At 45.5% G+C, this 15,908-nt stretch overlaps 1 protein-coding gene across 4 annotated transcripts in view; it reads left to right on the top strand.

The window, feature by feature from the left end:
- Positions 1–15,139, top strand: part of Ppil6 (peptidylprolyl isomerase like 6) — a 28,855-nt gene extending 13,716 nt beyond the window's left edge. The window contains exons 7-9 of one of the 4 annotated variants that reach the window (NR_197281.1): positions 7,110–7,245; positions 10,627–11,410; positions 13,997–15,139. Coding sequence is in view for 3 of the 4 variants with exons in the window: in NM_001432371.1 (NP_001419300.1) it covers positions 7,110–7,245; positions 11,129–11,253; positions 13,997–14,040 (305 nt within the window). In the remaining variant the exon portion in view is untranslated. Of the gene's footprint in view, positions 1–7,109; positions 7,246–10,626; positions 12,001–13,996 lie in introns of those variants that run through there. The other 3 variants (NM_001432371.1, XM_087598311.1, NM_001432372.1) reach the window with 3 other exon arrangements.
- The last annotated feature ends 769 nt before the right edge of the window (positions 15,140–15,908 follow it).

A 15,908-nucleotide genomic window follows, 5' to 3' on the forward strand; every position in this document is an offset into this window, starting at 1 on the left:
CTATTAGTTTCACTGTATCTGGTTTTATGTAGAGGTCCAAGTCCACTTGGACTTGATCTTTGTACAGAGTGATAAGAATGAGTTGATTTGCATTCTTTTACATGCTGTTGAAAATGCTGTCTTTTCCCCCCCTCACTGGATGGTTTTAGCTCCTTTGTCAAAGATCAAGTGTGTGGGTTTATTTCTGGGTCTTCAATTCTATTCCATGATCTACCTGCCTCTCTCTGTGTGTGTACCAAAACCATGCAGTCTTTATTACTATTGCTCTGTAATACTGCTTGAGGTCAGGGATGGTGATTTCCCCAGAAGTTCTTTTATTGTTGAAGATAGTTTTCCTTATCTTGGCTTTTTCGCTTTTCCAAAGGTATTTGCAAATTGCTCTTTCTAACTCTATGGAGAATTGACTTGGGATTTTGATGGGGATTGCATTGAATCTGTAGATTGCTTTTGGCAAGATAGCTATTTTTACAATATTAATCCTGCCAATCCATGAGCATGGGAGATCTTTCCATCTTCTGAGATCTTCTTTGATTTCTTTCTTTAGAGACTTGAAGTTCTTGTCATATAGATCTTTCACTTACGTGGTTAGAGTCACACCGAGGTATTTTATGTTAGTTGTAACTATTGTGAAGGGTGGTGTTTCCCTAATTTCTTTCTCAGCCTGTTCATCCTTTGAGTAGGATGAGTTGATTTGTGTGACTTAATTTTATATCCAGTCACTTTGCTGAAGGTGTTTATCAGGTTTAGTAGTTCTCTGGTGGAATTTTTTTGGGTTCACTTAAGTATATTGTCATATCATCTGCAAATAGTGATTAACTTCTTCTTTTCCCATTTGTATCCCTTTGACCTCTTTTCGTTGTCTAATTGCTCTGGCTAGTACTTCAAGTATTACATAGAATAAGTAGGGAGAGAGTGGGCAGCCTTGTCTAGTCCCTGGTTTTAGTGGGATTGCCTCAAGTTTCTCTCCATTTAGTTTGATGCTGGGTACTGGTTTGCTGTATATGGTTTTTACTATGTTTAGTTATGGGCCTTGAATTCCTGATCTTTCCAAGACTTTCATCATGGAGCGGTGTTGAATTTTGTCAAATGCTTTCTCAGCACTTAATGAGATGATCATGTGGGTTTTTTTCTTTGAGTTTGTTTATATAGTAGATTATGTTGATGGATTTGTATATATTGAACCATCCCTGCATCCCTGGGATGAAGCTACTTGATCATAATGGATGATCATTTTGATATGTTCTTGGATTTGGTTTGCAAGAATTTTATTGAGTATTTTTGCGTCGATATTCATAAGGGAAATTGGTCTGAAGTTCTCTTTCTTTGTTGTGTGGTTTAGGTATAAGAGTAATTGTGGCTTCATAGAAGGAATTGGGTAGTGCTCCATATGTTTCTATTTTGTGGAATAGTTTGGATAATATTGGTATTAGGTCTTCTATGATGGTCTGATAGAATTCTGCACTGAACCCATCTGGTCCTGGGCTTTTTGTGGTTGGGAGACCTTTAATGACTGCTTCTATTTCTTTATGAGTTATGGGTCTGTTTAGATGGTTTATCTGATCCTGATGTAACTTTGGTACCTGGTATCTGTCTAGAAAATTGTCCATTTCCTCCAGATTTTCTAGTTTTGTTGAATATAGGCTTTTGTTGTAGGATCTGATAGCTTTTTAATTTCCTCAGTTTATGTTGTTATGTCTCACTTTTCATTTCTGATTTTGTTAATTTGGATACTGTCTCTGTGCCCTCTGACTAATCTGGCTAAGGGTTTATCTATCTTGTTGATTTTCTCAAAGAACCAGCTCCTGGTTTTGCTGAGTCTTTGTATAGTTCTTTTTGTTTCTACTTGGTTGATTTCAGCCCTGAGTTTGATTATTTCCTACCATCTACTCCTCTTGGGCGGATTTGCTTCCTTTTGTTCTAGAGCTTTTAGGTGTGCTGTCAAGCTGCTAATGTATGCTCTCTCCAGTTTCTTTTTGGAGGCTCTCAGAGCTATGAGTTTTCCTCTTAGCACTGCTTTCATTCTGTCCCATAAATTTGGGTATATTGTGCCTTCATTTTCATTAAATTACAAAAAGTCTTTAGTTTCTTTATTTCTTTCCTGACCAAGTTATCATTGAGTAGAGCATTGTTCAGCTTCCGTGTGTATGTGGGTTTTCTGTTGTTTTTGTTGTCATTGAAGACCAGCCTTAGTTCTTGGTGATCTGATAGGATGCATGGGATTATTTCAATCTTCCTGTATCTGTTGAGGCCTGTTTTGTGACCAATTATATGGTCAGTGTTGGTGAAGGTACCATGAGGTGCTGAGAAGAAGGTATATTCTTTTGTTTTAGGATGAAATGTTCTGAAATCCATTTGGTTCATAACTTCTGTTAGTTTCTCTGTCTCTGTTTAGTTTCTGTTTCCATGATCTGACCATTGATGAGAGTGGGGTGTTGAAGTCTCCCACTATTAGTGTGAGGTGCTTTGTGTGCTTTGAGCTTTAGTAAGGTTTCTTTTATGAATGTAGGTGCCCTTGCATTTGGAGCATAGTTGTTCAGAATTGAGAGTTGGTAGAATTTTCTTTGAAAGTTGATTTTATTAGATATTCGATATTAGATATGACTACTCCATATTAGATATGACATTCGATATTGGAATGACTACTCCAACTTGTTTCTTGGGACCATTTGCTTGGAATTTCCCCGCCTTTTACTCTGAGGTAGTGTCTGTCTTTGTCACTGAGGTGCATTTCCTGTATGCAGCAAAATGCTGGGTCCTCTTTACACATCCAGTCTATTGGTCTACGTCTTTTTATTGGGGAACTGAGTCCATTGATGTTAAGAGATATTAAGGAATAGTGACTGTTGTTTCCTGTTATTTTTCTTGTTAAAGGGGGAATTATGTTTGTGTTGCCCTCTTCTTTTGGGTTTGTTGAAAGTTCATTACTTTCCTGCTTTTTCTAAGGAAAACTCCTTGTGTTGGAGTTTTCCATCTATTATCCTTTGTAAGGCTGGATATGTGGAAATATATTGTGTAAATTAGGTTTTGTCATGGAATATCTTGGTTTCTCCATCTATGATAATGGAGTTTTTCTGGATATAGTAGCCTGGGCTAGCTTTTCTGTTCTCTTAGGGTCCGTATGACATCTGCCCAGGATCTTCTAGCTTTCATAGTATCTGTTGAGAAGTCTTGTGTAATTCTGATAGGTCTGCCTTTAACATATGAATGTTACTTGACCTTTTTCCCTTAGTGCTTTTAATATCCTTTCTTTGTTTTATGAATTTGGTGTTTTGACTGTTATGTGACAGAAGGAATTTCTTTTCTGGTCTAATCTATTTGGAGTTCTGTAGGCTTCTTCTATGATTTTGGGCATCTCTTTAGGTTAGGAAAGTTTTCTTCTATATTTTTTGCTGAAGATATTTACTGGTCCTTTAAGTTGGGAGTCTTCACTCTCTTCTATATCTATTATCCTTAGGTTTGATCTTCTCATTGTATCCTGGATTTCCTGGATATTTTGGGTTAGGAGCTTTTTGAGTTTTGCATTTTCGTTGACTGTTGTGTCAATGTTTCTTTAAGGGATTTTTGTGTTTCTTCTTTAAGGGCTTCTACCTGTTTACCTGTGTTGTCCTGTATTTCTTTAAGGGAGTTATTTTTGTACTTCTTAAAATCCTCTAACATCAGCATGAGATGTGATTTGAAATCATAATCTTGCTTTCCCACTGTGTTTAGGTATCCGGGACTTGCTGTGGTCGGAGAACTGGGTTCTGTTCTCTCTGGGTGTGTATGCCAAGTGGCCTTGGTTTCTGTTGCTTAGTTTCTTGTGCTTGCCTCTCACCATCTGGTTATCTCTCATGTTTGCTGGTCTTGCTGTCTCTGACAGTGGCTTGACCCTCCTGTATGTCCATGTGTCAGCCCTCCTGGGAGACCAGCTCTCTCCTGGCGGGATTTGGGTACCAAGAGCTGTGGCACAAGGTCAGCTCCAGGCAGAAACCAAAAGGATCCTGTCCCAGAGTGCTGCTGGGTTACCATGTCCTGAGGGCTCTGGGCGGGTCCCTCTCAGCAGAAGTGGTGGTGTCACCTGTGCTCCCAGGTGTGTCAGCACTCCTAGGAAATCAGGTCTCCCAGAGGGATCTGGGCACAGAGAGGTGTGGCACAGGGTCATCTCCCGGCCTAGACAGCAACCCCAATTCCAGATTCTTAAAAGATTCATCCTCATACTTCTGCTCCTCCACAATCACTCCAGTACCAACTTCCGTAGTAGTCAGGGTTCTCTAGAGTCACAGAGCTTATGGACAGTCTCTATATAGTAAGAAAATTTGTTGATGGCTTACAGTCTGTAGTCCAACTCCCCAACCATGATCATCAGCAGCAATGGATGAAAGTCCAAGGATCTAGCAGTGGCTCAGCCCCACAAGGCAGGCAGGCGAAGAAGAGGGAGGAGAATCATCTTTTATAAAAAGTATTCCAGAGGCAGGCGAATGGCTCAGTGGGTGAGAGCACCTGCTGCCCAAGCGTGAGCCGCTGAGTTCAGAATCAAGCACCATGGAAAGGGCTGGGCATGGTTGTGTGTGTCTGTGTCATGCGTGTCCAGGGTAAGGGGTGCTGGGACCTGTGATGGACAGCTTAGTTCCAGGTTCAATAAGAGAATGAAACAAACTGAAGAGCAGGACACCCCGTGTCTTCCTCTGTCCCCATCTTAGTTCTGTTGTTGTGAAGAGACACCATGACCAAAGCAACTCTTACTGGAGAAGATACTGAGTTGGGGGCCTTCTTACAGTCTCGGAGGGTTAGTCCGTTATCATCACAGTGAAGAGCAGGTAGCAGGCCCAGAGAGGAACACTGGGGCTACTGCACCGGCAACCCCACTCCCAGCAACACACCTATGCCCACAAGGCCACACGGCCTAATCTTTCCATGTAGTCCACAGACCAATGACTGAATATCCAAATAAGCTTAGCCCACGAGGACAGCGTTCCTAACCACGGTCCTCGCAAGCGTGTGCACAGGTTCAGGTACCTGCACATGATGTGTGTGCATCAGTCCCCCTCTTCCCTTTCTCCCTGTCCCCGTCCCTGTCCCTTCCCCCCTCCATCCCTCCCTCCCCCCTCTCTCCCTCCCTCCCTCTTCCCTCTCCCTCCCCTCCTCCTCCTCTCTCTCTTTCTCTCCCTCTCTCTTTCCCTCTCTCCCTCCCCTCCCCTCCCCCCCCAGGTACTTTTAAATCCTTTTACAGAAAGTGTCAGGGATGGAGAGGTGGCTTGGTGCCGACTAGCACTTGCCGCTCTCTCTCACAGGCAACCTTGGGTAGCACCCCAGCACTCACAGTTCACAACTGCCTGAAACTCCAGCTCAGGGGATCTAATGCCCTCTTGTGGATAGCAGACATGCACATACATACACATAAAATAAGAAGGAGTCTTTTTAAAAAGCACAAAACCTTTGCATCACGCAACACTATGCAATAAAAATCACTTTTTTTTTTATAGCAAAACCAGGATTTCGTCTTTAAAGTCCCAGTGGCATATTAAAGCACAGGAGGGAAGGCTGATGAGTAAGGCACTTCTTCAAGGACCAGATTTCAGATTCCTAGCAGCCCTCATAGAAGCTGGCTGTCATGGCAGCCTTTTTTTGATTTAGCACTAAGGAGGTGGAGACAAGGGATCATTAGGGCAAGCTGAACAGCTACACTTAGCAAATCAGTGAGCTCTGGGCTCAGTGAGTTACCCTACCTCAGTATATGAAGTGGGGGTGCAGTTGATGAAGACACTTGCTGTCAACCTCTGGCCTCTGCACACAGTTTTACTACATAACTGCTATAATAAACACAGGCTTTACCTTGAAAACTGCTGTGTGTAGTAGGTGGATCTGTGGGTCAGATAAGCCTTGAAATTGCAATCTTCTTTCCTTAGTCTGAGGTCCAGCTATCTAGGTAGATACGTGTTAACTGATTAAGGTTGCAGTGACCCCAACACCTTAGACACGCTAGGTTAGGTACCTGACCTCTGGCTAAATCTCTGAGCCAGGATTTCATAGTCAGTGGATAATGGCTTCGTCATGTACCTCTCAATTCAGCGCATTTGAACCTGGAGGCTGTGTTAGTTACGTCTCTGTGATGAAATATCTAAGAAAAGCAATTTAGGGGAGGGGAAGGGTTTGCTTTGGCTCGCAGTTTGAAGGTGTGGCAGCAGGAGTTTGAAGCAACAGGTGACAGCATCTCATCTAGTGGAGGAAGAGTGCTATGCTCAACTCACTCTTCCCATTTTACTCAGGCTGAGCCCCAGCCATTTGATGGTGCAGTCACAGTGAGAGGGACTCTTCCCTGTTCAGTCAAACCTTTCTGGAAACATTTCATGGACATTCCCAAGCTGCATTTTCAAGGGTATTGAAAATCCTGTCAAGTTGGCGATGAGATTAATTATCAGAGAAACAGACCTGGGGGTGATCCTTCTAAAAATGGGGGTCTCCTCAGCAAATCTGACCTTTTCACATGTAGCCTTACACTTACGCACCCTGAACCATCCTTTCCCTCGAAAGTCAACCCCCAGGAGGCTGGAGATGAAAGTGTTATTGAGTATGAGAGGGAATAAACACAGATTACTTTCTTCATCATAACTATGTAGGAGCACACCTGAGCCAGTTAATGTGACAGGGGTCCTAGGACTATAGCCACAGGGTCCTCACACAGGACAGGAACACTATGTGAACTAGAGAGCCCGGTGACCCCACAGCATGTAAGGGCTGTGACAGAGCTCTGTGTGAGAGCTGCAGGGGACAACCAGACCCGCAATGCAGTCCAGAAAGGTTTATGCACACATGGTTGTCTGAGCAAAGCCCCACTGCCATGGCCCAAGGAAGTCTGTTGCCATTCACTGTGAGCAGTGCAGATACCAAGGATCTTAAGCTGTGTAAAGTCAAATGAGCTGAACACTCAGGTAGCAGCTCTAATAAGGTTCTACATCTTTGAAGACGTTTGCTCAAATATTTGAAAGTAATTAAAGTTAATGGGACTGTTTACAGTTTGGAGTATGTTGCTAAGTGTGAGGAAGCCTATACCAGAGCTTCCCTGTTCCTTCCACATTGTAATTGTTGGAAATGATGCAGACACCTCAATGACCCCGATTACTCTCTCCTAGATGAAAACTTTTCGGTTCCTCATAATAAGCGGGGAGTTCTTGGAATGGTCAACAAAGGGCATCATACCAATGGTTCGCAATTCTACATCACACTGCAAGCAACTCCCTATCTGGATAAAAAATACGTGGCTTTTGGGTATGTATGTTATAGGTTTTAATAATCACACATACAAGAGGTTACCCAAAATATTTGCACGGTTAGTGTGCATAGTCTACGATTAGCCAAAGATAGGGCTAAAAGCAAAAATTTAGCAATAAAGAGTTATAATAAACTTATTATCCAGAAAACACAGAAACTAGGGACGGCACGATGACCCAGTGGGTAGAGCTGTACAATCCTGATAACCTGAGCTCAGTTCATGGAACTCTTAAAGGTGGAAGGAGACCCAACTTCATAACAATTGTCTTCTGACTGCAACACATGTACCATAATAAACACCCCACACACATGTGTGTCACACACACACACACAACTTTTAGATACAGAAATTAAACACAGCTATGGTAATGATCTGTCTACTCGTTGTCTGTCTGTCTGTCTTCTGTACCTACCTATCCATTTACCTATAATCATCATTAGAATATTACTAAGAGCATGTTAGGCTGTGGGCCACAGCAAGTGTAAATGCCATCACTCTGTGTTCTGTTCTCTGCTGAGTTACTGCTGAGCCCACGAGGAAGCAAGCATCTGCCTTTCCTGGCTATGGTGGGCCATTTCTGGGTGTCTGGTAGGTTGTCTGCACCCCCACCCCCACCCCAGGGCCGTTTGTTGCCTCTGCAACTCACGAGTGACATTCATATGGCTGTCCACTTCAACTGCAATAGTGCCTTTAGTTGAAAGAACAGGAAATTAATGTTCTTCCTAAAGGTAGCTTTAATTAGATGACGTTTCAGTCATAGACTCAGAACTTAAATAATGAGTTGTTTTCCGTTTCTCTCACACCAATAAAGTATTCTCATTGTGGAAATGCTTTTGTTCTGGTTTGTGAGAATATTTCTCTCTCTCTCTCTCTCTCTCTCTCTCTCTCTCTCTCTCTCTCTCTCTGTCTCTGTGTGTGTGTGTGTGTGTGTGTGTGTGTCTCGATTAATTTTATATACAAAATAACTTTATCTCTTCTCGGATCTCTCAAATACCCACTTTCACCTTGCTGACAGTCCTCACCCCTTTCATCTTGCTGATGGTCCTCACCGCTTCTATTCCGATACAGCTGCCCCTCTCAGACACAAATGGGACCCCATGAAACTGCAGTGCTCCCATTACCACCGGCTCCTACAGTGACACACAGCATACAGTCAGTGTGGCACTCCATGCCCCTCCTGCCCCACACCCTTACCCAGCCATCACTTGTGCTGTTTTCTTGATTCGTTCAGTAAGAGTTTTTTGGGGCACCTGCGTCTGGTATTACTGATGTTTACAGTGACGAGACACAGGCCTGACTCTCAGAGACATTAGACACCACAGAAAGAACCCCAGCAAAACCAAAGAAGCCAATAAAAAGCAGGGACCTCATATGGTCTATTGGAAGGCTTGAAGTGGATTAAGGCCACACCTCGAGTTCCAGAGTAAAAGCCAACCCCGCTCCTTTGGAGCCTTATGGGATGTCTGTCGGTGGCTGTTCTTGGGAAGAGCTCATTTTGCTGTCATCACCACTCTGGCCTCAAGGGGGCAGTGCATCCCTTTTATTGTTTCAGCTCGCGCTTACCTTACCCCTGAGCTCTCCAAGTAATAGTTTCAGTCAGGTTGGAATAGTTCCACAGGACCGCACAGAACACCGAGAGGAAGCTGGAGAAATGTAATTACAAAATAGGCAGCTAGTCTTGTTGAGGTGAATGAAATATACCTTCCTGCCCATGTGAAGCTGCTGCTTCCCTGGGGTCTCCAGCATTTCTGCTTCTGGAAGCCCACATGCGATTAACAAGGCCTGGAGAACAGAAGTTTCTTGTCTATCCAAGGCGAGCCCTCTTTCCAAGTTCTGATTTCTGAAGCTAGATGATGTCAGGACTGGCTATCAGTGATCCACAGTATGGCCTTGCCCATAAAACTGCAAGCTTGTCAGAGCCCCATGTGTACACGTGGGAGAAGTGTCGGGAAATGCAAGTTGAGCGTGGTGGTGGTGGGGTTTCATTTCCAGAGGGTCTTAGGGCGGAAGGAACCTGGAAAGCTGTGTGAACTAGGTAGCTAAAGTGAGGTTGAACGTTAGCCACATAGAGGAAGAGGAAATGACAGCAAATCAAATCAGTGTTTAGAAAGAATAAGGAGCTCTTACAGTGCCCTGAGGAATAGAGACAGACTACAGAAACGGGACAGACTACAGAAACGGGATAGACTGACTACAGAAACGGGATAGATACAGAAACGGGATAGACTACAGAAACGGGATAGACAAGGACCGTTGGGCTGTAGGTGCCGTGCATGCTTCAGGGTATGGATTTTTCCAAAGATGACAAGGAGCTATGGAGGGATTTTAAATTGTGAGCAACTTGAGTGGCTCGTTGGGAAGATTACTGCAGAAGTCAAGAGTAAACGGGAAGAGAATGAGCGTACACAGAGCCCAGGCAGGAAGGTCTAGTCATGATAGGTATAGATGAGGGTCTATCTACAGCACAAGCTGGGAGGGAGGGAGGAAGCAAACGCCAGTGATGCTTGGGTTACATTCACGGGGCTCGATGACACTAAAGATGGTGAAGGTAAGAGCACAGCAGGGTCTGGACCAGTGTCGTACAACTGGACTCTCTGAAGTGATGCAGATTATAGTTTCTACTGCCCTCCCTGTACAGCAGCAGACAGCACACACCCATGGCCACTGGACACTTGAAATGTGACCAGTGCAAATAAGAAGACATTTAATTTGATTCTAAGAGAGGGGCGGGGGGGGGGGGGGAGAGAGATTTGATTGTGTGTTTGCTTGCACATGCTTGCTGATGCCAGAAGAGGGCATCAGATTCCTGGCGCTAGAATTAGAGGTGGTTGTGAGCCTTCCAATGAGAGAGAGCACTGAACTCTGCTTCTGCAGAGGAGTAAGGGCTCCTAACCAGTGAACCAGAATCTTTTCAACCCCCGGTTCTAATAGATTTAAATACCCACCTACTGTCAGTGGCTTCCACACTGCTCCGTCTGTAGTAACTTAGGGTTTGAGAACTGGATAATAAGGAATTGGGCCCATCCACCACGAGTGCCACAAGAAGGAGGGTTTACCAGAGATCAATTGAGGCTGGCCGCGTTGCATTTAAGATTGGTACCTATGGGCCAGGCTTGAGAAACTAGGGGAGAGGTTTCTAGGCAGATTTTTTTAGAGGCAGTCTGCAATCTGATTGATAATTGAGCTGACACCAGACCCTAATGTCACCACTCTAGAATAGTCCCTGGGCTTTGCTTATCTTGTTCCTTTCTGTCTCCCCTCAGTCTGATGAAATCCTCTTCAAGAACTAGGTCCTAGATTGTGGCAGAAGGCTTCTTGGGCCTCTGTTGTTGTTGTAAAATTATAAAAATAAAATGCTGTCTTTTATCCCCCACTAGGTCTGGCACCACCGTGCCCCAAGATATCTGCTGGCTATCCTAAGTCTCAGGCAGGAAAGCGTCTCACCCGCTCTGCTCCACCCCATATCACAATGCCAAAGGCCTCTCTCTGAGCCTGGCAGCCATCTCTCTACCTGTCTAGTTCCCAAGGCAGGTTTCCACCATGCCAGACACACACATTCCCAACTCCGTGGCGGCCCAATGTCTCTAGCCGCCTCACACTCTCTCACACTTAAATCGCTACATAAAAGAACACACAACACAATGACCTTTGGCCCAATTGATAAGATACAATCGCCCACCTAAACATACAAAGCCCTGTACACACCCATCCCTTAAGAATATTCATAACAACCTGTAAAGGTGCAGCGCGGAATCTTAACGTCAGCCTCCATGTTCTCTCCGCTGCAGCTTCACTCTCATCCTTCCTGTCTCCCGTTTTTTTGTCTCCTCTTCCTTCAAACTTTTCTCCCACCCATTCTTCCTTCTCATCCAATGACAGGCTTCATTCTATCCTGTACATGCCTCACCTGCATGACGACATCATCCCACACTCTGGCACATATGTGAACATACGTGAAGCAGTGAGTGGGTCTTGCATATCTTGGACCCTATACTCAGCACACAGTAAGTGCCCACTCAATGTGTATGAGACCTTTTTGGAAAAAGGCTTCCTGCCCTCCCTCATTAGACAGGCGAATCTGCATTTATCTTCCGCTCACGTGATCTTGTCTTCGTTCACCTCCTCTTGCTGTCATGGCTGCACAGACTGGGTGGTCTACAGGTATTTGGTGGAGGCTGGGCTGTCTAAGAGCGTGGTGCTGGGCATCTGGGGATGGCTTGCAGACTCTGTCAGAACATGAAGACAACTAACTCAATCCTGTGGAAACCATGGACATTCATGAGGGCGGATCCCTAATGACCCAGTCACCTCTCAGAGCCCCCTTCTTAATATCACCACAGTGGTAGTTCAACAAGAGCTTTAGAGGGAGCATTTAAATAGCAACCTGTGTGAAGCAGGCAGATGGAGAGGATACGTGTGTGGTCGTGGTTGGCACTGGTCGCACCTGTCAAGGTTTATGTCATAGAACTTGCCCCTGTTCCTCTTAGCTACTGACCTAACCCAGGCAATGGCAGAAGACACTGGTCTGTGTCTAGGCCTGGCTCCCTGCCTTATACTGATAGGTTAGCTTGTGTGGGTTTTTGTTTGGTATTGTGTATGTGTTACAGGTTTATGTATCCCTGTGTACAGGTGTGTGTTGACGCATGTGTAGGTGTCTGAATGTGCATGTGGAAACCAGAGGCCAGTGGTGGCTTCCTGTTTCTCTCCACCGTATTTTTAATTTTTTAATTAAATTGATCTAAACATCCAGCTAATAGGTTGTGGGTTTCCGAACCAACCACATATTTTCCTGTGAGAAATTCACTCTAAGTATGGTGATATCAATAGGTTAAAAGGTAATGCTAATCCGAGGACTGGAGAGATGGCTCAGTGGTTAAGAGCTGGCTGGCTCTTGCTGAAGACCTGAGTTCCACAGAGTCTGACTCTAGAGCCAGTGAGACCTGATGCTTCTGGTTTCCACGGGCACCTGCGTACACACATGTGCACAAATCCACGTATGTATCTAAAGTTAATACAAAGAAAGTCGGATGACTTGGATTTTGCAGTGATTCTGAGATCTGACACCAAAGATATGAACAATGCAAGAAAAAACAGGCGAATTGGGACTGCAACAACATTAAAAACTTGTGCATCAAAGGGCAGCATCGAGAAAATAAAAAGACAACCCACACCAACAGTGCGGGAATAAATAAAAACACCCCCGGCACAGGCGATGTAGCTAGGACGTTGAGTGCTTGCTGGTATGATGAGGCCCTGGGGTCCATCTCCAGCACCCCAGCACAAACCTGAGAGGCTTAGCAGCATTAGATATAGGCATCTTTCTTTTAGAGACACCAATGAACCTGGAGCTCACTGGTGTGGCGTAGACTGGCTGGCCAAAGAACTGTAGGGATCAACGGGCTGTCTCTCCCATCGCCAACCGACCCCTGGGGTTGCATACATGCTCTGCTGTATCTGGCTTTTATGTAAACATTAGGGCTCCTAGCCTACGTAGGTCCTCGTGTTTGTGTGTTCACCAAGTGAGCCATCGCCACAGTTTTCACTCCAGTCTTCTGGCTGAAGACGTCAAAAGTCTAGCATCACTCAGGGCTTCTAACTCCAGGCCAGCAAGCGTCTGCAGAGGCCTAGACTAGCATGGGCTTGAGTCCTTACGTATGTACCCAGTGGGCGATGGTTAGGTGCCTAGTATGTGCCAGGCTTGGAGCAAAAGGTTACCCCTGCCCTTGAGGAAGAACCAGAAGTTAACAAAAATAAATAATAAAAGATTTCACTAAATAGAAGAAAGATTTCAGGGCCAGCTCAGTGTGGCTCCGTGGGTAAAAAGCACTTGCCACCCAAGCCCGATGATCTGTGTTTGATTCCTGGACCCCATGGTGGGAGGAGAGAACCTCGTCCTCCTACCCAAGCAAAGGCACACGTGCACACTCACCCACACCCCTCTGGTGCGCTCTCTCTCTCTCTCTCTCTCTCTCTCTCTCTCTCTCTCTCTCTCTGTGTGTGTGTGTGTGTGTGTGTGTGTGTGTGTGTGTGTGTGTGTGTGTGTATGTGCTAGTGAATGGTGTGCTGTGTGTATGTGCTTGTGAGTGATGGTGTGTGTGTCTGTGTGTATGAGTGTGTGTGTGTATATGTGTGTGTGCTGGTGAATGGTGGTGGTGGTGGTGGTGGTGGTGGTGGTGGTGTGTGTGTGTGTGTGTGTGTGTGTGTGTGTGCAGGGGTAAAAGGGACGGCTATGGCAGGAAGATACCAAATAGGCAAAGTACTGGAAGCCAATCTCCAAATATGTCTGGGGCAGAACAAGACATCCCCGAGGGATCGTGGAAGGCAGAAGAGGCAGGTTTGATGGGGGCACAGGAGGAGTTCTGGTCCTCATTTTAAGAGAGTGAGGGATTACTGAAGGGTTTAGAGCAGGGAGGTGACGTCAGATTTGTACCTGACAGCTCCCTCCTGACTGCAGTGAGGAAGAAGGTTGCCTGGAGGAAGGAGAGGCAGGCACCAGAGCAAACACAGAGAGGCAGGCATAAGGCTGCAGCAGCAAGTGGCTTCAGGGCAAGAAGCACTGCTGCTGGAACAGTGATGCTGGAACATGGGCAGCAAGGTGGGCACACCTAGAGTCATTGGGTAAATCCTCGTTTACAAAAGCAGTTACGTTGTAATGGCCTTAACTAGAGTCGGGTAGGACCCCATTTGTGATTATAAGCTCAATGTGGAAATTCATGACTGACCACATCTTTATCCCCTCCCATGCAGGCAACTCATTGAAGGAACCGAAGTTCTTAGACGTCTCGAATTAGTCCCAACAGAGAACGAAAGACCGTTGGTCCTTTGCAGTATCACAGACAGTGGGATTCTTTATACATGATTTTCACACCAGTCACCTTCTCCGTGGTGCTTTGTTGCTGTGCATTTGGTCAGCTGTTCCTATCTTTAATTAAATGGTGCTTGATAATATTGGGAGGCAATGGCAGACACAGCAGGCTGTGTCTAACACTTCATCATTGCCCCCTTTCCTCTCCCCCCCCCCCCATCACACAGGCTACAAAAACAAAATACTCAGTTTCCTGGGCTCCTTTACAACGGAGAGCCATTTGAGAGCACCGTGGCTAATGGGTCAGAGGGAAGCCAGCGATCTGGCTCCCACTCCTTCTTGAATACAGATAGGCTGGAAGCCAGGGCCACTGCTGGGCTGTCAGCCTCAGCCTTACCACCTCCTATTTCTGGTCTTTTTTACTACACAAGGCAGAAAGACCTCTCGGTTCTATTCCCGGTGGCTCTTTTGTTACTCGTGGCTTTGAACATTATTAACCTAGCAATGTACCAAGTGATTTTTTAAATCTAAAGCATTTGTAAATGAATTGTCCTGTTTGTTACTAATTGCTGTCATGATAAACTTGGTAACTCACTAACACAACAGCAGAAACAACTGAGCATGAAGTTACCTTGCTGTGCCTAGCATGCAGGGAGGACACGTGTATTAGATGTTGTAAATAGAATCTGTGTCTATGAGCCATGCCAACCATATGAACAGCAAGGGCTTGGGTTGGTCCTTGTGGTAGATCCCAATGGACATTGCCAGAGCTCTGTTTTATCAGTTGCCGCTCCCTCTGAAGGTCCCTGTGATGGTTTGCATATGCTTGGTCCAGGGACTGGCACTATTAGAAGGTGTGGCCTTGTTGGAGGAAGTGTGTCACTGTGGGGTGGGCTTGGAGACCCTCCTCCTAGCTGCCTGAGGATGCTCAGTCTGCTCCTGGCTTCCTTCAGGTGAAGATGTAGAACTCCCAGCTCCTCCTGCACCAGGCCTGCCTGGATGCTGCCATGCTCCTGCCTTGATGATAGTGGACTGAACCTCTGACCCTGTAAGCCAGCCCCAATTAAATGTTGTCCTTTGTAAGACTTGCATTGGTCATGGTGTCTGTTCACAGCAATGAGACCCTAACTAAGACAGTCACTAAAGCTACATCACTTGTAGGGAAGGGTTTTAAATATAGACCAGCAAGCCCTGTTCTTGACCTCCTGAGCCATAGTCTCTAGGAGAGAGAATCTCAAAATGGAGACAGGGATTCGTGTTCATGTTGTTGTCTCTTACTTGGACAGCCATGCCCCAGTCACTTAGGAATCACGAGATGACAAAGTCCCCAATTTCAGCAGCCCTGGTGGCGTCACCATAGCACATTGGTGGCTGCTCAGTTCCTCCTACTACCTCTACCCTTGTGCCTCTCTCTCTCCCACTTTTCTGACCCTGTTCCAAAGCAGATTTGTCCTCCAAAGACTCTGAAAGGGACAGGCTGTCCATTGATTTGGGGCTTGCTAAAAGCAGGCATAAGCTAAAATTAGGCATATATTTATTTTGAGACGATTACAGATTCGAAGGAAGTTGCAAAAACAGCACAGAGGAGTCTGGGCACCCTTCACCCAGTTCTCCCAGTGCCTCCATCCTATGTAACTGTGGTACAGCATCAAAATAAGCAGCTGGTATTGCTGCAAGGGTGTGATGTCATTTCGCCACACGACACTTTGTGTCACATGTAATGAAAGTCCACCAGCCTGAAGATTATCTTCAGGCTACTCCCCACTCTTACCCTGTATTAGTAAGTGGACGCCGGTACAGAGCTCTCACATAGATGCAGACATTCGCACGTTCCGAATTGTGGATGTGGACTCT

The sequence above is a fragment of the Rattus norvegicus genome, chromosome 20 (genome assembly GCF_021556685.1).
Source record: "Rattus norvegicus strain SHRSP/BbbUtx chromosome 20, alternate assembly SHRSP_T2T, whole genome shotgun sequence".
Lineage (NCBI taxonomy): Eukaryota > Metazoa > Chordata > Mammalia > Rodentia > Muridae > Rattus > Rattus norvegicus.